The sequence below is a fragment of the Procambarus clarkii genome, chromosome 10 (assembly GCF_040958095.1).
Source record: "Procambarus clarkii isolate CNS0578487 chromosome 10, FALCON_Pclarkii_2.0, whole genome shotgun sequence".
Lineage (NCBI taxonomy): Eukaryota > Metazoa > Arthropoda > Malacostraca > Decapoda > Cambaridae > Procambarus > Procambarus clarkii.
The window spans coordinates 32,938,518-32,965,682 of record NC_091159.1 but is presented as its reverse complement, the minus strand read 5'-3'; the positions used below and the strand labels follow the sequence as shown (position 1 = coordinate 32,965,682).

General features: G+C 38.1%; 1 protein-coding gene across 2 annotated transcripts in view; it reads left to right on the top strand.

The window, feature by feature from the left end:
• The window catches only part of LOC138363036 (eukaryotic translation initiation factor 3 subunit A-like), an 11,248-nt gene extending 4,533 nt beyond the window's left edge, over positions 1-6,715 (top strand). Inside the window, exons 2-3 of one of the 2 annotated variants that reach the window (XM_069321830.1) lie at positions 2,127-2,218; positions 2,555-6,715. In XM_069321830.1, coding sequence (XP_069177931.1) covers positions 4,466-6,049 — 1,584 coding nt within the window. In that variant the 5' untranslated portion in view covers positions 2,127-2,218; positions 2,555-4,465 and the 3' untranslated portion in view covers positions 6,050-6,715. Of the gene's footprint in view, positions 1-2,126; positions 2,219-2,551 lie in introns of both variants that reach the window. The other variant, XM_069321832.1, reaches the window with a different exon arrangement.
• Positions 6,716-27,165: the final 20,450 nt, after the last annotated feature.

Below are 27,165 nucleotides of genomic sequence, written 5' to 3'. Positions count from 1 at the left end.
TATATATTCCCCCTGCAGAACAAAACCATTTGTTCTTACGATTTTATCGAGCAGAATTTTCAAATTCAGCAGTGTTTGGCATTTAAGCAGTCTCCCATGGCGTAGTGATAAAGCGCTTGTTCGGCGCTTCGCGAACGCTTTGGCCCGGGTTCATATCCTGGCCGGGGAGGATTGGCCGGGTACCAATCCTTAACTGTATCCTCTGTTCACCCAGCAGTGATTGGGTACCTGGGCGTTAACGATTTAGTGGGTAGTATTCAGGGGAACACATTAGGAGTAAGAACCTGCCCGAAACGCTATGCGTGCTAGTGGCTTTACAAAAATGTAAGAACTAAAAGTTTTTAGATTTTTGCAAGGTAGCACTATTTCCAAAAGATGATGCTACATAGCCTTCCCGGCTTAGCGCCTTCTTTTGATAATTACTTACTTGTATAAAATAAAATTACGGCTTCGGAGGGTAGGCGATTCCATGGGTTTACCTGAAATTACATTAAATTAACTGTTCCGGGTAAATGGGACTCGACAGCCTAGGAAGGCAGCTCATTGAGGGGAAGGAAAACCCTGATCTCAAACCTCCGATGCCTCGCGTCCACACCCACCTTTGGGACGGGATTCAGGAGTCAACCTCGAGGAAAAATCCGAAGCTGGAGCCCCTAAGGCAGTTCTTTGTTGACTTCAACCTCGTTCTGGCAGCTCCTGCGACGGCGCTGGAACCAACCGTATTGGCATTTGCCTTTCCATTGGACAATTTCAGCAACTTGGAGAGGGGGGGGGGGGGAACCTGCTGCATGGGTAACAGCTTCTCCTCCCTATCGCCCTACCAAGGCTTTTCGCCCTGGAGAGGACACTCCAGCCTCGACAGCTAGAGCGCAACCACATAGTCTCCCAAGACGACAGGATACCTGCTACTACTACCTTTATTTGTATGTCTATTCATTCATCTAACTATCTATCTATCTGTCTATCCATCCATCTACTAATTCATATATCTATCCATGCATCTTTCTAATCATCTGTCTATCTACCCATCTATATATTCATCTATCTATCTATCTATCTATCTATCTATCTATCTATCTATCTATCTATCTATCTATCTATCTATCTATCTATCTATCTATCTATCTATCTATCTATCTATCTATCTCCTTCTATCTATCTAGTCATTTATCTATCTGTTAATCTATTTATCTCTCTTTCACCAAGCTCCCTCTTCTCTCAGAAAATATATTATTAAGAACCACTTAAAGAAATGTATGGGTCTAAGAAATTATTATGACAAAAAATTCATATAAATCACACGATATATTTCACACTTGAATCCTTGAAAGACTTCATGAAAATCGCCAAAGTTTTGGGTTTTCTTAATGCTATTGTTTCTTAAAGCATTTAACTTCGGCCTACCCCGATCAGATTATGTCCGTCCTACACCCAAAACCATTCCCCCTGCAAATCTGCCACAAACGTCGGGTCTCCACCTGTACACAATGTATAGTGTAAATGGGGGCATATCTTATATGGTTTTTGGTGTTAAGCTTAAGGCCTATCAACCGCAGCAAAGGTCATTAAGGCCTATCAACCGCAGCAAAGGTCATTAGGCCTATCAACCACAAGTGGGTTATTGAGGCTTAAAACTGTACAGGGTTGTTATTATTGCTACCACAACAGCTCAGTAACAATCAATTATACTTTATTCCTGAACATAATCCAGAACTATATTAAGCTCTCAGTGTATACACGGAGAAGAAGGGTATACCTTATAGTGTATAGTTCCAGCATCATCTTAAATTCAGTATATTGAATAGTATTATTATTATTATTATTATTATTATTATTATTATTATTATTATTATTATTATTATTATTATTATTATTATTATTATTATTATTATTATTTTAATGATTCTTCTTCTTCTTTTTATTATTATTATTATTATTATTATGTTTTAAAACCAATTTTTCGGATGAAACTTACATCCTTCTTCACAGTGCTGTGAACAATGCTAAAAATACACTTACACGTGTAATGGGTTATTCCTAATGGGTTAGTTGTAATGGGTTAGCTTCACTATTATTATTTCAATTATTATTATTTATTATATTGCCGTGGTTTTCTTTACATGAAGCTGTCTGAAAACCACGTGACGTCACCTGCAGCGTTGCCAGCATGCACTTGCAGCGTTGCCAGCCGCTCTACAAGCTACTGGAGATAGATCAGGTTAACCTAGTTATTATTTATCATAATCTAAACTAACCTAATTGTTGAAATCTACCCTAACACAGTTGTTAGAATTAACAAAATCTTTGTTTTGAAATCTAACCTAAACTAATCACTGGAACGTAACCTAATCATGTACTGTACATTAACCTACTCCCAACTTTTAAAACAAACTTAAGAGATACAGATGTAGCATTAATCGTTAATTATAAATACTATTAATAAAAATCGTATTAATATTTTCATTATCCTATAATTACCATTTTAATATTAAGATTTTTAAGAAAGAAGATACAAGTGTAATTTGTTCTAATCATATTAACTTTACTTTAGTAGATGCTGCTAAGAAGAAAATGAGTTAAGGTTGGACAGTTGAGATTCCTGGTGATAGACAGTCATTTAAAACTCAAGCCGGATGGCCGGACAAGTGGTGAGGCCTCAAGCCGGATAATTGGCCAACTGGTGAGCCTCAAGCCGGATAACTGGACAACTGGTGAGGCCTCAAGCCGGATAACTGGCCAACTGGTGGGCCTCAAACCGGATAACAGGGCAACTGGTGAGGCCTCAAGCCGGATAACTGGACAACTGGTGAGGCCTCAAGCCGGATAACTGGACAACTGGTGAGGCCTCAAGCCGGATAACTGGCCAACTGGTGGGCCTCAAACCGGATAACAGGACAACTGGCGAGGCCTCAAGCCGGATAACAGGACAACTGGCGAGGCCTCAAGCCGGATAAGTGGACAACTGGTGAGACTTCAAGCCGGATAACTGGACAATTGGTGAGACTTCAAGCCGGATAACTCAACAATTGGTGATATTTCAAGCTGGACAACTAGTGACGCAGAAATGTCACAAAAACGTGGTTGAAAATTAAACAACTAATCCCCAAAATTTGAAAATAAAATTTAAGAATTGACGACATTTTGGTCCGTCCTTGATCATTTTCTATGCTTTAGCCAGATAACTGGATAGCTGGTAAGAATTCATGTTGGGAAACTGGACAACCAATGAAAACTTAAACAGGGTTTACTCCTGTTTCTCCTGTGTTTTCTTCACATTCTCCTGTTTAGAGAGTAGGCTTTGCTACTATGTACACCATAGTAAAAAGATTGCTGTTCTAAGCAATTAGATAGTAGAACTTTGTACTATTCCCTCTATAGAGTCGGAAAAATTAAGCTAAAAAACAAACTTAAATATTCCTAGGTCTTGTATAGCACACACATATGTACTATTTTAGGCCTCAGATATCGTGTATTTGGCCTAGGAAGGTTAGGTTAGTTTAGTATGTCCTTGCAACGTAGGTAGAAAATTGTTTTACGGTTTGTCTAACTCAATAGTGCCGATTTCTGCTTTCCAATTTCGTTGTAGGTCGGTATATATATACTATGGTCCTCATCGTTACTATAAGTAATACCAAAGCTGGAGAATGGGCTGTATATATACACGTATAAGGCACAGTTATCTCATAATCAGATATGTAAATAATTACCCCATATGCATATAGTTGTTTGCAAACAATTACTCTTCTCTACTCGATTGTTTGCAAACAATTACTCCTATATAACTGCTTACTAAAAATGACCCCTTTTGCATAGGTGTTTGCAAACAACAACTCAGTCTACATAATTGTTTTCAAACAATTATCCCCTTTCAACATAATTGTTTGACACAAAGGTTGGTTATGCCAGAATCTGCCTCATATCTCGTGACAAACTCTAAATATCTCTTAATTTATTATGTAATATATACTGTAATGTGTAATACGTGATGTAAGATATGATTATTATTTGTCTACTGTAAGTATTTGTGAACGCCTTGAGGGACCTGTAAGAGAAGATGGTAGAAATAGGCTTTTCGTCTTTTTTGTATATATAATTACCTACTTTCTTGTGATATCAGACGCCAAATATCAGTGAAATACGTACGGAGAGGACTGTTATCAAGAGAGGGTAATAAGTATGTTTAATATATAAATATATGTTGCATATGGAAGGGATATGAGAAGAGGTAGGATTGGAGAGTGAAGAGAAAAGGTGCTCAACCTCCTGACCCATCGAGGGTCGAACGACGAGTCAGAAAGAAGCGTGATCGACACTATTCCAACCAGTCCGAGTGTCTGGACTAAACTGAGGATGCAAGCGTTCACATGAAACGTGATTCACGTCCTACTCTCAAACAGAAATATCTTGGTGCCTCATAAGAGAAAAAATATTTGATACTGGTCCAACATTTCCATTCTAGGCCAAAATGCCCTTGCAAATAGCCACTTTAAATATTAATGGATTAAGTACGAGTAAAAAACAAATCCAGTTACTTTCGTTTATTAAAGAACACAATTTAGACATCATCTTTCTCCAGGAGCATAACATTAAGAAAATAAAGCAAGATAACTTACTCAAAGAAAATTATTATGTTTTTCTTAAATCAACTGTGAAGCATAAAGGTGGAACAGGAATATTAATAAACAAAAGCTTGGAACCTGACATCACAAAATTGAAATCGGGCGAAGATTCAAGAATAACATCCATCAAGTGCAATATACAAGGCCAAAAATTGTGCTTAATTAACGTATACGCTCACTCGGGAACAAGCGGTTCGCGAAAAAGAGAGAAATTCTTCAAAGACACACTTGAAAGATACCTCAAGGACGATGACTGCGTCACTATTATGGCTGGTGACTGGAACTGCGTCACCGACGACCGGGACACGACGCACCCCAACGACCGCAACGTCTCTCGCAACCTCGTCAAGATGCTGTCACAGCTGAAGTTGGACGACGTGTGGTATAAGCACCATGACGCCCCCGTCTATACATATCCTAACAGGAAGGAGTCTCGTTTAGACAGAATATATTGTCGGAAGGCTGGAGACCAGGTAAACGGTGTTAAGGTTGTTCAAGTGCCAATCTCAGATCATAAGGCGGTTCTCATGTCTTTTAACTGCTCCAATGTTGGGAAAAAGTGGGGTGAGGACGATGGAAGAGTCCGTGTGTGGGGTGAGGGTGATGGAAGAGTCCGTGTGAGGGGTGAGGATGATGGAAGAGTCCGTGTGTGGGGTGAGGACGATGGAAGAGTCCGTGTGAGGGGTGAGGACGATGGAAGAGTCCGTGTGAGGGGTGAGGATGATGGAAGAGTCCGTGTGAGGGGTGAGGACGATGGAAGAGTCCGTGTGAGGGGTGAGGATGATGGAAGAGTCCGTGTGTGGGGTGAGGGTGATGGAAGAGTCCGTGTGAGGGGTGAAGACGTTGGAAGAGTCCGTGTGAGGGGTGAGGATGATGGAAGAGTCCGTGTGAGGGGTGAGGATGTTGGAAGAGTTCATGTGAGGGGTGAGGATGATGGAAGAGTCCGTGTGAGGGGTGAGGATGATGGAAGAGACCGTGTGAGGGGTGAGGACGATGGAAGAGTCCGTGTGAGGGGTGAGACCGATGGAAAAGTCCGTGTGAGGGGTGAGGATGATGGAAGAGTCCGTGTGAGGGGTGAGGATGATGGAAGAGTCCGTGTGAGGGGTGAGGGTGATGGAAGAGTCCGTGTGAGGGGTGAGGATGATGGAAGAGTCCGTGTGAGGGGTGAGGATGATGGAAGAGTCCGTGTGAGGGGTGAGGATGATGGAAGAGTCCGTGTGAGGGGTGAGGATGATGGAAGAGTCCGTGTGAGGGGTGAGGATGATGGAAGAGTCCGTGTGAGGGGTGAGGATGATGGAAGAGTCCGTGTGAGGGGTGAGGATGTTGGAAGAGTCCATGTGAGGGGTGAGGATGATGGAAGAGTCCGTGTGGTGGATGAGGATGAAGAGGGGAGGATAGGAAGAAAAAGTTGGGGTTGTAACATCATGTAATAAATACATCTCTCTGAAATAATCACGAGAGTATATACGGAGTGAGAGAGAGTGTGAGAGAGAAATGGAAAAAGAGGGAGGGAGGGAGGGAGAGTGGGAGAGGAGGAAGGAGAAGGAGGAGTGGAAGGGAAGAGAGAGACCCGGGGACACACACAGGTACCATATATAGTTCATCTATAATATAGACAATATGTATCTATGTGTTGATCTGTACTATTCATCCATATTTTAGATTGCGATACTCATCAGTATTTTGAACTGTATTAGTTTAATATATTTTAGACTCTGTTATTCATCTATTTTTTAGATTTCATTACTCATCTGTATTTCTGACGGTGTTATTCATCTACATTTTTTACCGTATTAAGCATCTATATTTTTGATTTGTATTAGTCATCTATATTTTAGACAGAACTATTCATCAATATTTTAGAAAGAATTATTCATTAATTTTTAAGACAGTATTATTCATCTATATTTTAAACAGTAATATTCATGTACCTTTTAGACTGGTGTCACTTAACACCAAAAAGTTTAATTCATCAAAATTAAACCAATATTATTAACATAGATTCCAGCATCAATGTTTTCCATTTGGGGCTCAGAAGAGTGGGATTTTTTTAACCAATTTATTAAATAAATTAGACCTTGTTGTCAATTACTTTTTGTGTTCTTTTCTTTATCCTGACCCAATAAGGTAGAAAAAATAGATTTATTCCGAACGATAATTCAATTTACAGTTTTCCTGATTCTCTGGCAGCCAATAGATGTATGTTTGGACAAGCTTAAGGAGGTAATTCAAGAAGATTCAGTGAAAACTAATCTGAGATGAAACTTACGATAAACTGGTGGAATATAATGTAATAATGATGGAATTTCATATAATTATAGTGGAATTTAAAAAATCCACAAAAATTAAATGCAATTATATTGGAAAATTCAAATTAAATTTAATATTTAATATTTTATTTAGGCAATTTAATATAATGTTTGAATTTAGTGTAATTATGAAGGAATTTTATATTGTCATGACGGAAGTTTATATAATTATGATGGTAATTTAATATAAATATAGAGACATTTAATATAATTGTGGTTAAAATTTAATGTAATTATAAAGGAATTTAATTATTTGGATAGACAGACCATAGTCCAGGTTTTCATTAGTTGATATAAATGTTCATATGGCTGTTAGTTATACAACCCTAACAACAAGAACTTCTAACATGGTTTATAATTGTGTTTCTTGTGGCGTTCAACTTATTCTATGTTCAGTTGTTTTTATTAGCTGTTGATTTTGATATATTAGTTTTAATTGTTGATATGCATGAAATATAGGGTTTTGCTTAACCAGGCCCTGGTTTATTTGGTGTGTGTGTGTGTTGTTGTTGTTGTTGTCGTAGTGGCCTCGTGTTGTGTGTTGTGGGCTGTTGTAGTGGCCTTATATTGTGTGTTTTGGGTTGTCGTAGTGGCCTTATATTGTGTGTTTTGGGTTGTTGTAGTGGCTTTATATTGTGTGTTTTAGGTTGTTGTAGTGGCCATATATTGTGTGTTTTGGGTTGTTGTAGTGGCCATATATTGTGTGTTTTGGGTTGTCGTAGTGGCCTCATGTTGTGTGTTTTGGGTTGTTGTAGTGGCCTTATATTGTGTGTTTTGGGTTGTTGTAGTGGCCTCATGTTGTGTGTTTTGGGTTGTTGTAGTGGCCTTATAATGTGTGTTTTGGGTTGTTGTAGTGGCCTCATGTTGTGTGTTTTGGGTTGTTGTAGTGGCCTTATATTGTGTGTTTTGGGTTGTTGTAGTGGCCTCATGTTGTGTGTTTTGGGTTGTTGTAGTGGCCATATATTGTGTGTTTTGGGTTGTTGTAGTGGCCTCATGTTGTGTGTTTTGGGTTGTTGTAGTGGCCTCATGTTGTGTGTTTTGGGTTGTTGTAGTGGCCTTATATTGTGTGTTTTGGGTTGTTGTAGTGGCCTCATGTTGTGTGTTTTGGGTTGTTGTAGTGGCCTTATAATGTGTGTTTTGGGTTGTTGTAGTGGCTTTATGTAGTGCGTTTTGGAGTTGTTGTAGTGATCTTCATTAAGATTAAACCTAACCTGGTCTTTGAGGCTACAACTAACATGGTCTTTAATACTAAACTCAACGTCGTATTCAAGACCTTTGAAACTACACCCAGCCTGGTATTCAAACCTACACCTAATGTGGTAAGGTGTAGTCTTAATCAACTTCATCAATGCATCATGATAAAATTAGCACGGACTAAAAAAAAGATTATAACAACAGAACATAGGGCTCATCTGAAATCTGAAGTCCAGACTGCTTTTGCAGAGTTCCTCTGTAGCTGTGGGAGGTGGACTGGTCCTCTGAACAATTGCCGCTGTTCCAGTTACCTGTGGAAGGTTTACCACATTTAGTGAAGATGTGAAATTGATTAGAATAAGATTGAAAATACAGCTTAATAGACTGGGTCACACAACCTGTCTTAACTTTGCGTTACGTAACTCTAGTGCGAAATTTCCTAAATTGTTATTGCTATGAACTATGATGATTTGATTTAGACAACTGCAACATTATCAATAAATGATACCTTCTTGTATATTAATAAATAAATAAATAAATTATATTTACTACTTATATATAAATATCACTTCATTAGGATGATAATATTAAAGAATAATTATTAATTTTATTATTATAAATCAATGTTATTCAGTGATAACTGTGACAAGGGATTATTTAATAATTTTGGTAACTATTGTTTAACTGTGATTAAGATTAGATGATTTAGATTTAACTAAGACTGATAATTATTATATGATATTCTGGTAAGAATATGGCTGTGATACTCAACCATATTAATAGCTACTAACTTTAGTTGTTGGGCATTGCCCGCGTTATAATGACCTCCAGCTATAAAGAAAACGGTTAATAACACAGTCACCTAAAATGGCCAATCAAGTAACATGTGCATATGAATACTCATTCCAGTATGTTAATCTGGAGACATGTGGCCTGTCTGACCGTTGCCAGACTCCTGTGATCACTCCTGACGTGAACTAGGCACCATATTTTGTAGTGAAGGGGTGATAATGGTAGTAACATATTGCTCGATTCCAGGATAAATAAGGCAGTGGCGGCTGCTTGACTAAGATCGTGGTGCAGTGATGCCTTACTTCAATTGTATCACTTGATGTAGTTTATTTATTCATATTAAGATAATGTTCCTTTGATCAGGATGGTGTTCGACACCTCAGTATTTATATTATAGGTATGAACACTGATTATATCATATCTGTGCTGTGTTCGACTTTGGTTTTCAGTCTACAACACAAGACACGACAGCCTCTGGCCTTTGTTTACATAGTGAGGCGAGGCGTCTGGCCAGGCGTCCGGCCAGGCGTCCGGCCAGGTGTCCGGCCAGGCGTCCGGCCAGGTGTCCGGCCAGGCGTCCGGCCAGGTGTCCGGCCAGGCGTCCGGCCAGGTGTCCGGCCAGGCGTCCGGCCAGGTGTCCGGCCAGGCGTCCGGCCAGGTGTCCGGCCTCTCTCTCTTTCTCTCTCTCTCTCTCTCTCTCTCTCTCTCTCTCTCTCTCTCTCTCTCTCTCTCTCTCTCTCTCTCTCTCTCTCTCTCTCTCTCTCTCTCTCTCTCTCTTTTGTGTATTTAATAATAGTGATAAATAATAATTATCACTATTATTAAAAATAATAATAATAAATATTACAAATATTATTATTATTTTTATCACTATTATTACTATTATTTTAGTTTTAATGATTATTATCATTGCTGCCGTCAGCTAGCATCTCCTGTTAGTTACATTCTTCCGTTGATTAGCCGTTTTCTGTTGGCTGATAGTGTTGTGGAGACATATGTTGAGGAGCACTGGTGCTGAGTAATAGAGATAGTGAGGCAGAGTGATAGAGTGTGAGGCAGAGTAATAGAGATAGCGAAACAGAAGGAGATTAATTGTGTGGTAGAATGATATAGATAGAATGGCAGAGAAATATAGATAGTGAGCCAGAGGGATATAGATAGTGACAGAGTTACCCATACACTGAAACAATGAGAATGCTCTCCTTCAGGATAAACAAATACACAAACAATGCTGGACATAATTTTACTGACTTCACAATATATCGTTTCAAAAAGACGACCAAACAAACTACAATTCTATATTACATACAAATAAGAACTCAAAGGCATATGTCAGTAAACTCAAGGTAAACCAAGACAAAGGTATCAGCAGGGGCTGTTCTTCAGCTTTTTAAGGATGAATTTCATGTAAACTCCACCAATAACTTTTCTTATTCAAACAAAAATATAAAGCCAAATTTTTCTTAATGCTAGAATACATATTATATTCACAGGAAATATATTATGATAAAAACTATGACATTAGGTCAGAGTCAAATACTCTTTTTTAATAAACCAAAATAAAATCAATATTAAAAGCGGATAAACCAAATGGAAATGAAATTTTAATGCTGCTTGCATCACCAGTAACAAGTAACGTAGCAATTATCTTAATGAAGCAATTTACATGACGTAGCAATTAGCAAGACGCAGCAACAAGTAGCGTAGCAAAAATGACCTCACACAGCAGGTAGCGTGGCAACAATTACCTCACATTAGTAGTGAAGCAACACTTAACGCACGCAGCAAGTAACGCAGTAAAAAGTAACGTTGAAATACGTCACGTGTCAACAGCCTCCGTCAATGCTTTAGTCGAAACGGTTGTAAATACAATTAAAAATATTTATATCATTTATGTTTGTAAAATTCAAGTTAATTTATATGTTAAAAGGAGAAAACATATACTTTTTTTAAATTTAAATATTTTAGAATAGTATTCACATTTCCAGACAGGGAACAAGCACTAAAGTCTAAACAAATATTGAAACCCAATTAATGGTTATTATTAATATTATAGTTTATTTTGACAAGTATATGATTAGATATTTTTGACAAAAAGATACAAAAGAATTTTAACAAAATAATATTATTTAATTCAAAATTGAAGATAAACCATTAAATAATTACTCATAATAAAACCATTACTCATAATATACAATAATTAAGAACTTAACATTACAGAACATTATGAGGTAAAAATCACCACATATAATACATGAAACAATAGCACCCAATGCCTAGTACTAATAAAAGTAATGCATAATAAGCCAAATGGAAGGAGAGAGACTTATCCCTGACGTACAAAGTACTAATACCTCCAAAAAGTCCAGCATAATACGACCAAATGATCTCCACAAATAATCCAATGAGCAACAAATCTGTAAAAGCGAAACTAACAAAGTTTAGAAAGGTAAGTCACTGATAAGTATAATAAGAAGGATAATAAATTTAATTAAATTATTGCAAATTATTTTCAGTGATATAATAGTACAGCTCTATATAGCTATTGTAGTGAATAATGCCCTTAATCCTCACGCACAAGTAAATGCAGCCCAGGTTCGAGGCCAGGGCAGGGAGAGACGATTTGGCACTGATCCTTAACTGATCGTCCACGTCCACTCAAAATTTATTGGAGAACTGTTTGTAAATCGACTATCGGATCGTCTTATGTTTAAATTTATGATACGATTATTGCCCGTCCATAGAATGCAACCTACTTCAGTTGCCTAACCACTAGGCACCACGGTGCCCACAGGACTTACCTGTGATATCCTAAGTCCACTACGGGCTCATCATAGACCGTGATACTTTCAACTTTTGTTCTGAGTAGCTGAATCCAAAACAACAGCACGAGGCACCAATTTACTCTCAGGTAAACAGAGATATCAGGTGATAGGAAACGTGATCAAGCAGCACTGTCTTTCTATGGGAATCGAACCTGGGACCCATTGGCTATCAACTGACTGTCTTGATCGTTATGTGGTATATATTAGTAGATTTTCGAGCCAGTCGTTCTTGTAGAAATGTCTTATTGAATATGACTGAAAGGGTTAGATAAATACACGAATCTTAACTCTATATCAGTTAAGTTCTTGTAAACCTGGCACGGAAGTAGGGACATGAACTTTTAGCTGTTCCTTTGACAGTTTTTAAGAGCCTAACGCATTTTTCTGTGGAAGAGATTTGCATCCTCAAAGGCTGAGGGAAAGTGAATACTTATGGTCAAGCGCATAAATAATTATAATGCAGGTGTAGAAATTAGTGAGGCTGTTACTCTGTGAAGATAACTTAGGGAATGTTATCATACGTTATCATTGTTGTCCATACGCTTCAGTATGGCCTTCAGAGCATCCTCAACTTGACCGTCCTTCGCCCAGTCTTGGTTCGACAATCCTTTCTTCAGATTAAAGACGAAATTCCAAACGTTACAAGCATTCAAAATAACCCGATCATTAAATTGGTTGAACACTCTTTGCTTAATTTCATCATTAGACAGAAGTTCAGACTGAAGTTGTTGAGGGCTCATCTTGGCCCCAACCTCTTCGCTCTCCATGTTGTCATCGCTTGTCATAATTAACTCCATTAAAACTGCTTTATGGTCTGAGTGTGGCTTAGAGCTAGGCTTAAAAGCGAATGACACGGCCTCAATCTTCGCAACTTTGCACTTCTCTTTCGGAATATATATTCTATCTAGCCGTCTCTTACGGTCAGGATATGTAAAAACAGGCTTTGCACGTTTCATTTTCCATGCATCTTCCATATTTAATATTTTCATTATGTCGGGAAGCTCTTTAGACACGTTTTGCGGAGTAGGATTAGTTGAGTCTTCTTTGTCAGTAATACAATTCCAGTCGCCGGCCATGATAATCCTGTCATTCTTTTTATCAATACAACTTGGAAGATTTTTAAAAAATGCCTCTCTTAGATTGGCCTTATTAGTGCCTGAATGAGCGTACACACTAACTAAACACAACTCACAATTATTTATTGTACAATAAAGAATGAATGTTCTTGCTTCATCATCTTTATCACAGTGTATTGCTTTTTCACGGGGTATTTCTTTAAAATCTAAAGCTTTTCTTATTAAAATTCCAGTACCTCCTTTGTCTCCCGCACATTTGCGTTTCGCACCTTTGCCTTCCTCACCTTCGCCTCCCGCGCATTTGTCTCCCGCATCTTTGCCTCCAGCACCTTTGTCTCCTGCACCTTTGTCTCCCGCACCTTCGTCTCCCGCACCTTTGCCTCCAGCACCTTTGTCTCCTGCACCTTCGTCTTCCGCACCTTTGTCTCCCGCACCTTCGTCTCCCGCACTTTTGCCTCCAGCACCTTTGTCTCCCGCCCCTTCATCTTCAGCACCTTTGCCTCCCGCACCTTTGCCTCCAGCACCTTCGTCTCTCGCACCTTTGTCTCCCGCACCTTCGTCTCCCGCACCTTTGCCTCCAGCACCTTCGTCTCCCGCACCTTTGTCTTGCTTATCACTATCTTGTTTTGGTAGATAACTCATATAAACATGATAATCGTCGGAGGTGAGACGAATATTCCCATCCTCCTTAAGATGATGTTCTTGTATAAACATTATATCAAGATTACGTTCCTCAATAAAGGTCAAAAGTAGTTTTTGCTTTTTCTGTGTGTTTAGTCCACCAACGTTTAAGGTTCCTATATTTAGATGCATATTGAAAAAAACACAAAATTTAATGGACTAAAGTAATGAGAGAATAACATTTTGATTGATAACGTAATATGATATATTCTATTTGCAATAAATAAAACATATTTTTCTTCTAAACCTCTAATTAAGCGATTAGTAATTTTTTCTGCTATTGTCCAAATGATGTTCCAAAATTTAAGCTTTACGCACAGATGTGTGTGTGTGTGTGTGTGTGTGTGTGTGTGTGTGTGTGTGTGTGTGTGTGTGTGTGTGTGTGTGTGTGTGTGCAAAAGATGTGTGTTTAAACAGCTTAACGAGAGATATCTCGCTTCTAAGCCATAGACCACAATCGGTTTGCTGCCCACAGGTGTTCCACTTGAGTACTCATCCGACTTCCTCACTAAAGGGATCCCAACTCTGTAAACATCAATAGAATTCATTAGGGAGTCTTATTTCAGGAATCCTAACTATAAAAATCAATAGAACTCACTTCAGGGATCACAGCTATCAAAATATCAACAGCACTTAATATAAAACTATAACCGTTAAAATGAGAAATATTAATATTATTCATAATAAACAATTTTCGATATTTTTTAAGATTCGTATTTTCGTGAAGAAGCTGGATACGGAACACAACCATTAACAGACATCATCAGCTTAATCGCTCTCTTAACCTTTCCTGTTGCCAGACTTATATGGGAATCTAAGAAGGGATTAACCGATTTTCTATTGATTCATGCGAGGCCGTTCCTATTTATATCCAACTCATGTCCTTATCCAACCCATGCTTGAAATTTTTTCACTTCGTTTGCTGCTATAATTTTATATGATTACTGTGTTGCAAAAGTTTGCAACCTCTTTTCCGGAACAGTGTTTGCCTATTTTTTGGAAGCTTAAGCTGATATTTCTAGGATGTTATATATTTTCCTTGTTGTACCCTTCCCTTCATTAACGCTTCAATCAGGTCCCCATTTTGCGCCTTACAAGAATATGTATTTTCTCAATATTTCTTATGTTTTTTTTTCGCTATCGATGGTAATTGAAAAATCAATTCTCCAAAATTCATTTTTATTTCTAGTCTGACGCGAAACTTGAACGCGTTTTGTAATAACTTATTACATTTTCAAAGACTTTAGTTTATACACACACAACTATAACCTGCAAACACTAAACAGAGTTCTACTATGCTATCATTTAAATAGCTTTCATCTTATACACCCGCTTTTGGGTGAGGTGATATGTTACAACAGTTTTGGATGAGGTGAACAAAACTTTCAACACAAGATAGAGCAAACTTCCATCACAAGACAGAACACGGTGCATAAATTGGTAAAAGAACACGGGTATAAATTGGGTAAATTAAAGGGAAGAATGGAAGTAACTGCAAAGGGCCTATTGGCCCATATTTCTTGATGCTTCAAGAAATATGGGCTTCTATAACTCCTAAACTGGTTATCACGACCAGCTTACTCTCCGGAGCTATGTTGACCAGACCACACACTAGAAGTTGAAGGGACGACGACGTTTCGGTCCGTCCTGGACCATTCTCAAGTCGATTGTGAAGAGGAGATTGATGATTGATAAAGATTAAGCCACCCAAGAGGTGGCACGGGCATGAATAGCCCGTAATGAAGAGGAGGTAGAGAGAGGCAATAAATAGGCAAGAGAGAGCTGAGGAGGAAAGTAAGGTGTAGGGGATAGTAATAATAATGAGAAATGCAGAGGGCCTATTGGCCCACACGAGGCAGCTCATATTATAACCACCGAATGAGAAGGAGATAGCAATAGGAATAAGAAGAGGATAGCAAGGGAGCATAGGAGAAGACAATGAACAGAAAAGGGGGAGAAGAGAGAAAGAAAAGGAAGGAGAAAGAAAGATAAATGGAAGGGGTAAGCTTATGTTAAGTCACGTTTGTTAGAAAGATTAGAGCATTTGAGTATATACTGTGAAAGGGAAGAGTCCACAGCAACAAAGCCAGGACTCAAGTTCATGTTCTGTACATGGTGTATCAGAGCCGATTCTACAAGACGGCGTCTGTGTAGAGTAGAGTCAGGAAAGATTATTTTGGAGGAAGACCAATCAATGGGATGATTAGAATCCCTCACATGGCAGAAGAGAGCATTGTTAGTGTCTGCAGACTTAACACTTCTCTTGTGTTCTTTAAGTCTGTCATTCAGTGTACGGCCAGTTTAGCCAAAGTATTGGAGAGGACAAGATGAACAGGAAATAGAGTAGAGTAGACACCAGCAGCATTAGAAGCAGGAGGAGCAGTGTGAACTAGATTACTACGAAGTGTGTTAGTTTGTCGAAAGGCGAGTTTAATGTCAAGAGGACGAAAGGTATTGGTAAAAGTTTTGAGTTCAGATATGAAGGAAAGGCATAGTACAGTGCTACTAGTGTTGGAAGCAGGTTTAGGATGAAAGAAATTTCGTTTAGGTTGAGAGTGGGCACAGTTGATGAAATGCAAAGGATAACCAAGGCGAGAGAATGATTTGTAGATAAAGACAATTTCAGAATCAAGAAACTGAGTGTCGCTGATGCGTAGAGCGCGGAGGAAGAGAGAGACGAGGACACTTTTCTTAACAGAAGGAGGATGGTTGGAAAAGAAGTGAATGTGCATGCCACTATGCATGGGTTTACGATAGACAGAGAAAGAGAACCCAGACACAGAGCTGTGAACATGAACATCAAGAAAAGGAAGGAGGGAATTAGATTCCCACTCAACTTTGAAATGGATAGAAGGAGCCAGATTGTTAGGAGAGGCGGGGAAAGGCTGGAAAAGATTAAGGTCATGAGGCCATAAAGCAAAAATGTCATCAACATAGCGAAGCCAGAGAGAGGGACGAGTATCAATAGAAAGAAGAAGAACAGTTTCGAGCTAATTTTCTCCGGAGCTCCGGAGCTAATTTTCGTGAGTTTTTCAATGTCACCATATGCCGGAACCTCAGAAAAATAAACAAGAATTATACTACCTTTCAATGTTGCATATTTACTCCGATATCACTAACTTATTGGGAACTTTTATGCGCTAAACTTCACATTTAAATGGCGTCCTTGCTATCAACATACATCCGGAAATACTCAGTAGGCACCGAGCATATAAAAGTCAATTAACACAGAGATATTACTTTCCACATTTGTAATGTCTTAAATTGTTCTATTTTTTAATTTACATTCGTATATTAGAAAATAGTATTTTATATCAGTAACACATTTTTAGCTGCATATAAATTACCAGTAGTTACACTTCAAGTTAACTTTGCAATTTTCTCAGACTGTTACTGAAAGACAGGTACTGCATGCGTCCTGAGGTCGAATCCCCCGCGATATTTGAACTTGAATCGGATCATATATGAAAATATAGTAATCTTAACTGTGTTGACGCATTTAAATAATTATTTTTTTATATGGTCTATAGATCTTTGTTAAATAAAACTGCCCATAATTCACCGAATAGACTTATCAGAGAATTTGAAACCTTAAGAAAGATAGCTCCTTACACATTACCAAAGCTGATAACTCCAAATACTGCTGTTATTTTGAACATAAATCGTCTATTTTAACAAAATGAAAGAATTGCTTAACGCCAGGGATACTTATAAGACAATTAATAGTGATCCAGCAGAAGTTGAGATATTAAATAAGCTCATTACAAAAAAAATCTGAAAAAGCCCATTAGATAATGACCGTCTTTCCAAATTCAAGAGCCGCTCCCCAGCTCTACCTTACATGTATGGTCTCAGTAAGACACATAACCCCAATTACCCAGCAAGACCCATTATTAGCTCCGGAGGTTTAGTTGTTTACAAATTTATCTAATTGGCTGGCTCAAATTTTGCCTCGCTTAGTAGGATTCATTTCAAATTATATCATCAAGAACAACATCGAGCTAGTGAATAAATTAACTGGAAATTTTATTCTAATTTTAGACAAGTGGGTTTTGATGCGACTGCGTTGTTCACTAGAGAGATAGTGAACAACGCAGTCACTATAATGTAGACAATCTGTTAACGTACATTCTAGAGGAACTTCCGTAATATAACTTGAAAATTCCTTATAATACCATTGTTGAATTAATCAATTTGTTTATGTAAGGATAACAACTTTGTATTTAATGTAAAATTGTTTTCACTTGCGTTTGGAATGGCAATAGGGAGCTCGTTATCGCCATATGTTAGTAATCTATATATTGAGCCATTCGAAACCAGAAGTTTGCCCATTATTTTTATCCGATAAGAAATAATGTTATGGATACATGAATTATGTCTTGTGCTTGTGGCCTAGAAACTTGGACGCAAGTGATTTTCTCGGAGCACTCAATTCACTGGTTCCGTCTGTTAAAATGATCATAGAGAAGGAAGAACATGGAGTTTTATTCCTTGTGAATATAACTATTCACAGATTTCGGAGCTCTTAAGTTTAGCGTCTACAGAAAGGAAACTAACATGCGCTCCTGTGTTCACTATTTTTCCAACCATCGTACTAAAGTCAAATTGGGTGTATTTTCCTCGATGTTTCTTAGGGCCTTTCTTGGAATTGTTTGACGAAGAAAATTATTAGGATTTATGAAATTGGGACGAATTTATAATACCCTAAACTTGTAATTGGTAAAGCCCACTGTCAAGGAAAAAACATTTTGCAACCACAAACCACCAGTTAGACAGGTAGCTAACAACTCGTTACTTCTGCCTTCCACCGAAGGTTTGGTAAACAAAGCTGTCTAACACTCTAAAGACCCCTCACTGCCAATTCAGTTTCTAAAAACAATAATTAAGTAAAATCGATCTTAGTTAAGAATTCCCAAACTGTTTCAATAAGTTGTTTTTTTATTCAGTTCTTTGGAAGGAGTTTGAGTTCTTTATCGATCAGACTTGATAAAAGTTTTCACAACAAAAGTACGCAATCAGGACTGAGCAAGAGTGTAGTTCATTATGCCTTCAAGTTAGCTTGTGTAATCTTGTCATTAATTGGAACGAATCAAAGATAGTTACGTAGAACAGAGAGTTTGTAGAGAGAAATTTGATTGAATCCGCCCTCAGTCAATGCTCCGACACACTTGATATTTACAGCGGTTTGTTCATATTAGACTCTCATTACTACCAAAACTTGTGGGGAATTCGCGCTCTGTTAATTGTTAATTAGTTTTACGTCTGCCCTGTATATTTGGGGGGGGGGGGTAACATTAGTTTCATTATTTTTTCTGTTATTCGACTTCTGCTTTATATTCTGGGGCTTTGACATTTTATTTGTTACTGTTACATGTTGTTTAAGGTCTTTATAATGTTTTCTCCTCAACCGAATGCTAAAATACATGAGTTTGCATTTAAATGATATGCTTTTCGTTTTCTGTGCTGAACTATATGTTCCGTTTTTTGTTGATTTTTTAAAGAAAAAATGTCATGTTCCCCTTGCTTTACTAAGTTAAATAATCATTACCTGAGACATTTCTTAATATCTCTCTTTCATTTTGCCTATCTAATATGTATGCCTCTTTTATTGCTCTCCTCCTCTCATCTATCACCAAACTTTTCGTGTGTACTGGACTGTTTATGTTCGACACGAGGAATGTGTTGTTAGCTCTGATCTACCGTCCGTTCGCGGACTCATATTGCTCCTATATATTTGCTGCTTGGCAGAACCTGCCTGCATTGTGACTTTGACACTTGTTATGAAAATAACTGAGAGAGAGCACTGAGGACACGCTTCCATATCCCGTGTTCCAGGACACGCTGCAGTGAACTATGGAGAGATAAAAATATAAATACTTATGATTATATAGGATGAGGTAAAGACACAAGCAGTCAACATATTTATTATTTAGCTGTGACAGTGTACCGAATATAATTTAAAACATCATCAATTATTTAATTCGCCAAATTACCACAACGGTGAAAAAAGCCGTTGCTGATGCTGGTGAAGAGATTGATAGTGAACCGCAAGGGTAAAGGAGAGATGAAGTTGTTAACATCTCTGGAGAGTGTTCATAGGGTCGTTAACCCTCCCTGATCATCAGCAGATTTTTTTGCTGAGCTGCAACGCCTTTTCCTGGTGATAAAACATGGAATTAGTAAACTAAAACATAAAAATAGATTAATAACAAGATGAAAAGTTATTTCCTTTAATCTCCCAAGATAGGCAGCAAATTTGTGGCAGCTGAATCATCTTGTAGTTTTAGACTCAATGTCTTTCAACCCCTTTCTCACCTTCCAGTGAAATTATGTTGCATAAATGAATATAAATGAATTTCAAGGTGTGGCCTGTATGGCATAAGGTCTGCTGATTCCCATTAAAACTGGCACTAATCTTAGGGCAAACTTACTGTGAAGTTCAAATGTTTTAAATAGAAGCAGCACCCTTTAGAGCGATGAGGAGAGACACTATCATTCTAGGTAGGGTTCTTTAGCTATTCCATCCACTCAACTTGTCTTCCAGATGGACACACTGTGATATGGCCGACATATAATATACATATAATATACTTGGATATAAAGATTGTATGAGAGGGCCTCTCAAACAATTTTGATATCTCAGTTAAGAATTTTAACATGAATGGGAACACAAGCCCATCAAATCTACACTTACAGGTGCTCCCAAATATATAATTTAAAACTAGCGATATAAAAAAGCTTTATTGGTTCAATAATTGAAAAACAAATTATACGGATTTTAGTGTAACAGTTGCCTGAAGGACAGTTGTTTCAAAGCTGGAGATCACCTGTTCCTAGGGACATCTCGGAATAATTTTTCTATATTATTTAACATCTTGGATTTTAATTGAATGAGACATATGCTCTATCTCATATATAGTATTCGTAAGCTCTGCTGTTTAAGGGCACTATTATGGGAGGATTTTGGTCATCCGGAGTTAAACTAATTCTAAAGATCTAATATCATTCTTAATGTTCATTATCTATACTTTAGAACCAAAATTCACGCAAATACGTTTTAAAAGTGAATTACAATTATCAATAAGAAATTTGAACTACAAATTTAATAAATCTAATAACTGATACAAAGAATAGATAATAAAGTATGGTAACGAGATGTTTGATAACATGACGAGCATGAATGTCCAAACAATTATTCATTAGGAAATCAACATAATATCTTAGACTCTGAACACAGGTTCATTATCAGGTTTATCTAAGATGAAAGGCTCCAAGACGGGAATTGTCTTCCCTGCTTGGCGCCTTTTTTTGATAATTCTCAATGTAACACTATTTTTGTTCCAGGGGAGTAAGTGTTATTTACTAATCGTTTGTTTATGCTTGAAAAGTAGAGAAAATGGCTAATATTCCCTCTTAGGATATGCTTTTCTTGAACTAAAGGACCTACGGAAGGTTCTTCCATGGGTCCTCCCGCGGCTCCCACTTGACGCTGTGCCTCCCCCACAGAGAACTCGCTTCGCTGTGGCCAGTCCTGCCTGCGGCAGTGTGGCTGGGTGTTCCTGCTGTCGACAAGACAAAGATAGCAAGGGAAACTTTGTAAAGCTCCCTTAGACACCTATCAGCAATGCCACCATTTGTAAGTCTCTGGTGACCCCCCATCCGTATTCATCATATTCATCAAGGCGTCCAGCAAGATCTTGATGCTACTGTAATCCTCTTTGAGGGTCAGCGAGTGAGCCAGAGGAATGAGGCGAGGACCTGTTCCCATTATGAAGCACCACGGCTTTGTGGCGCCTAGATTAGTATTCAACAAAGAGGCACCACTCGTTCGTGTTAAAGGCAAATGCGATTGCCTCAGGTTGGTCACATTGTGCTAGAATCAGTGCCCACTCTGGTCACATAAGATCAGTTTGTGGGGAATATTAGCAACTTTCTAAACTTTGGGGCGATAGACAGTGAGGAGGGAGGTAAGTATCAGGGGAAAAGACCCAAGATTTCAGTCAGTCGGGAATAACACACACTTCCCCAGGAAAAAGTGAAATTATAAATACTTTTAAAAATTAATTTATACAAATTGATCTAATTTTAAATAATTGATATCATTAAATTATTATAACTGAAGTCCATGATATAGTTGAATATATTATATATATTTAAAGTTAGATGTAACATTGTATAACGCACGATTACACACTTTTGTAATGCTTGCGTGCGCATGCGCCGTCACGGAGAAGTTGAAAGTAAACACCATTGTCTTTCCAGCAAGGGATAAGGAATTTCCAGTAAAATGTTATCACGTCCGACGTTATCACAGGTATGAATTCGTCATACAACCACATGGTTATATGTAACGTGTTTAAAAGCGGGCACACGTGACTCTGATGATTAGGAAAGGTTGTTGCGGACGATCCAATCATTGGTTGAAGCTTCCAATAACATTAAGTTCGTCTCATTCACTTCACATGCATTGCTTACGTTTATTTAGCAATTTATTGTTAAAACCTGTGTTGTGAAGTTATTATTATAATATATCCGCTGCCTATTGACTTTAGGTTCATTGGCACTTGTTGCTGGAAAGACAATGGTGTTTACGCCAACCCGTTCTCGCAAATTCGTAAAGTCAATATTGACTTATCAACTACGTGCATAGGTGATATACTAAACCTAATAGATACCCCTAAAAAGATTCATAGAAAACACCGACCTTACCTAACCTTGTTAGTATCTTAAGATAAGCATCTTATAGCTTCGTAATTACAATTATTACTTAACCTATACCTATTATAGGTTAGGTAATAATTGTAATTACGAAGCAATAAGATGCTTATCTTAAGATACTAACAAGGTTAGGTAAGGTCGGTGTTTTCTATGAATCTTTTTAAGGGTATCTATTATGTTAAGTATGTCACCTATGCACATATTTAATAAGTCAATATTGACTTATTAAATTTGCGAGAACGGGTTGGTTTACGCTCAACCGCTCCGTGACGGCGCATGCGCACGCAAGCATTACAAACGTGTGTAATCGTGCGTTATACTATGCTATATCTAACATTAAATATATATATAATATATTCAACTATAACACTTACCAGTCAGGTAGTGTTATAGTTGGGCACCATTCCTGGTGCTCAACTATAACAACTAAATGATCATTCTCAGACTTTAGAATGGTCCAGGACGGACCGCAACGTCGTCATCGTCCCTTCACTTTCTAGTGTGTGGTCTGGTCAACTTACCAGTCAGTAGGCGGGCACTTTCCCATTTCCCATTTTCCCACTTCGTGTTGCCGCAACCAGGCTTTTAAATAGTCTCTGTCTGTCTGTCTGTCTGTCTGTCTGTCTGTCTGTCTGTCTGTCTGTCTGTGTCTGTCTGTCTGTCTGTCTGTCTGTCTGTCTGTCTGTCTGTCTGTCTGTCTGTCTGTCTGTCTGTCTGTCTGTCTGTCTGTCTGTCTGTCTGTCTGTCTCTCTCTCTCTCTCTCTCTCTCTCTCTCTCTCTCTCTCTCTCTCTCTCTCTCTCTCTCTCTCTCTCTCTCTCTCTCTCTCTCTCTCTCTCTCTCTCTCTCTCTCTGTCTCTCTCTCTCTCTCTGTCTCTCTCTCTCTCTCTCTCTCTCTCTCTCTCTCTCTCTCTCTCTCTCTCTCTCTCTCTCTCTCTCTCTCTCTCTCTCTCTCTCTCTCTCTCTCTCTCTCTCTCTATATATATATATATATATATATATATCCTCTGCTCTTTCCTCTATATAGACTACAGAAATAGTCTACAAAATATGAACATCGAATGTAAAGTGCTGGCAGTCTCGCCCTAGTCGTCTCTGGTCTAAAAATATCACAAGTATGCAACTTTAATGTCGTTCCTGGTCGCCCCGCGAAGTTCGTCCTCCTCTCAACAGATGTCGTTACTGGCAGTGTTTTCCTCATTTTTACAAAATTCTTCTTTTTTCGAAGGAGTTTATCCAATCTTTTATAAGGTAAAATCTACATGAAGGACGGTTATGAAAACCGTCAAATGATCAGGTGGAAAACGAACCATCAGGAGAAATGAGGTATGGGTCAACAGGACGTATGCAGTTTTCTTCATTATTATCTTACTAAGTCCTCACATATTGTGGGTATGTTATACACACCAAACATGCGTCACTCATACATATGTCATACACATCACTCCTACTATACATAGATCATACACATCACTCATATTATGCATGTAATTTACATCAAGCACGGTGAAGCATCATGATCTTTAAAGTAAATCAACTCCTCAGCATGAGAATATATTGTTTGGCTTTCATAAGCTGATGTGATATGTTCTAGTATATGATTCTCAGTATATTGATGTGATTACAGATCTAGTATCTAGCTGGAATACTTGAGCTTTGTTTTAATAAGTATACCTTTAATAAGCTTACCTCAAAGAAGCATAGCATCTTAACTAGCATAGCTCTAATTAGCTAAGTTTTAGTAAGTTTGCAATAATTAACTTATGTATAACATGCTTAGCTTTAATAAGTTTAGATTTATTCAGCTTAATTTTAATAAACCTATCTTTTTAAAACACAGTTTTAATAAGCCTAGCTTTAATAAGCTTAGTTTTAATAAAAGTAACTTTAATAAGTTTAGCTCTAATAATTGAAACCATAATACTTAATTTGTGAGATTTTACTCATTAATCGTCAGCTTGAACCTTCGAGTGAGAACCTGATGTGTAGAGATTCTTATCACCTGACCCATCAACTGTGAATATTGCCTGTCGACTGTGAAATTGATACAGGAACTGTGTTTAGCACGCCGTAGCGGGAGTGAAACTGATCCTTCACTTGTAATAATTTGCCTGTCTACTGTATCCTGTCTACTGTGTCCCGTCTACTGTGTCAAGTCTACTGTGTTCCCTCTACTCTGTCTCCTCTACTGTGTCCCGTCAAGTGAGATCTTGTCTCATCTATGGGATAACTGGAATCACATACCTGACTAAGGATCTCTCATTTTCTACTCTGATCAACTCTTTTATTATGTCAGTCCTTTATATACCTCCCAAAGCCTTAACTTAAGATTGTGGTCTTTTGTGGAATGTAGATCTCTTCAATCATACACGTGACTCACGAGATCCACTTTATTTAGTCACTCTTATTTACTCACGTGACTGGAACTCTTCATTTCCTACTGGATGATTATAAATTCTCACCTCCCCAGACACACTCTTGCCACATCGCATCACATCCATAACATCCTGCTCTGAAACATGGAATATCTTCCTCTGGTGCAACGCTGCACACCTTCGCAGCTAATTGCACGTGCAAAGGTTTCTCAAATTGTGAAGTCAATTGACTTAATTGGAGTAGAAGTTGAGAACTACTTCTCGCAAAAGAGAACGTGGCAGAATTTCCGGGGCCAACCGCGGACGCAAACGTCTAGTAACTGAACTTTAAGCTATGACGTCATAGAGCTGATGACGGCTGCCAGCTGGCCAATAACCTCAAGGCTCTGACGTCATTGAGCTGACGACGGCTACCAGCTGGCCAATTACCTGCAGGCACTGACGGCATGGTTACGGGTATTGGAGAAGCTCCTTTGTGCTCTCTTCTTTAATTCGGTTTTCTATTTATTGCGCTCAAGCTGCCTTTAGAGGGTTCTGTTGTTGATAAGAGATTGCAGGAGCATCATACATCACCGTCCTAAGCTTGCGGCTGGCAGGTTAGAGTGTTCTTCACGGCCACATTGTTCTTCACGGCCACGGTGTTCTTCATGACCACATTGTTCTTCACGTTCAGAGTGTTCTTCACGTTCAGGGTGTTCTTACTGGTCAGGGTGGTCTCAATAGTCAGGGTTTTCTTCGCAGCCCGAGTATTCCTTATAGCCAAGGTGTTCTTCATGGCTAGGGTGTTTTGCTAGGCCTGGGTTATCCTTCACGGCTGTGATGTTCTTCATGATCAGCGTGTTCTTTATACCCTGAGTGTTGTTCGTAGTCAGGGTGTTCTTCACTGCCAAGGTATTAAATAAATACCTTGGACAATACAAGAGCAGCCTTGTAACATATAAAAACTAGAACAACCTTGAAACATATAAAATCTGGAGCAACTTTATAACATAAATATTAGATCACCCTTGTAACATATATATATATATATATATATATATATATATATATATATATATATATATATATATATATATATATATATATATATATATATATATATATATATATATATACAACTTTAGAACACTTTCCCACCAGGAGACTCGAACCCTAGCCAGCACAGAAGCCTTCCAGCAACTGGCATAACAGGTACGCCTTAACCCTCTCCACCACCTGCTCAGACCCTTAAAAGAGATGGTAATTTCGGAGTATTTAAATACACCAAAGATCAACACCTCCCAAGAGCACTAGAGCAAGTGAGGGGTCATTTAGACGTTAATTTCATCAAGTCCCTGTTAATATGGGAAGACACAGTGTCTATGCTTAAGGCATAACTCTCCTAAACACGAGAGTGAAGTATACAACTTTAGAACACTTTCCCACTTGCTCTAGTGCTCTTGGGAGGTGTTGATCTTTGGTGTATTTAAATACTCCGAAATTACCATCTCTTTTAAGGGTCTGAGCAGGTGGTGGAGAGGGTTAAGGCGTACCTGTTATGCCAGTTGCTGGAAGGCTTCTGTGCTGGCTAGGGTTCGAGTCTCCTGGTGGGAAAGTGTTCTAAAGTTGTATACTTCACTCTCGTGTTTAGGAGAGTTGTGCCTTAATCATATATATATATATATATATATATATATATATATATATATATATATATATATATATATATATATATATATATGTCGTACCTAGTAGCCAGAACGCACTTTTCTGCCTACTATGCAAGGCCCGATTTGCCTAATAAGCCAAGTTTTACTGAATTAATATATTTTCTTTAATTTTTTTCTTATGAAATGATAAAGCTACCCATTTCATTACACATGAGATCAAATTTTTTTTATTGAAGTTAAAATTAACGTAGATATATGACCGAACCTAACCAACCCTACCTAACCTAACCTAACCTATCTTTAAACGTTAGGTTAGGTTAGGTAGCCGAAAAAGTTAGGTTAGGTTAGGTTAGGTAGGTTAGGTTGTCGAAAAACAATTAATTCATGAAAACTTGGCTTATTAGGCAAATTTGGCCTTGCATAGTAGGCTGAGAAGTGCGTTCTGGCTACTAGGTACGACATATATATATATATATATATATATATATATATATATATATATATATATATATATATATATATATATATATATATATATATATATAATATGTATATAATATATATATATATATATAATATATATACACTATATATATATATTATGACGATAATCTCTTTCAAGAGAGATTGAGCCTGCTCTTCCCTACTTTAAGTTACGCCAAAGACACAAGTATAAGATGCTACATTCAAGATACGTCACCAGTAGCACAAAACGTTTTAACCAGGAGGCAAAACGTATCCAAGATCCCCCTACTCCACACACCCTCCACGAGCCGGCTCGTCATCAAACCAGCTAACTACCCTTCACCAGCTTGCCTGCCTCTGCTTGGCTACTCGCCAGCCGCGCACCTTTACACAGCACCTTAGCGCCCTCTACACGAATCGACGTCTGAGCCTGACCAGCTATCCACTTCAGAATATTCCTTGTG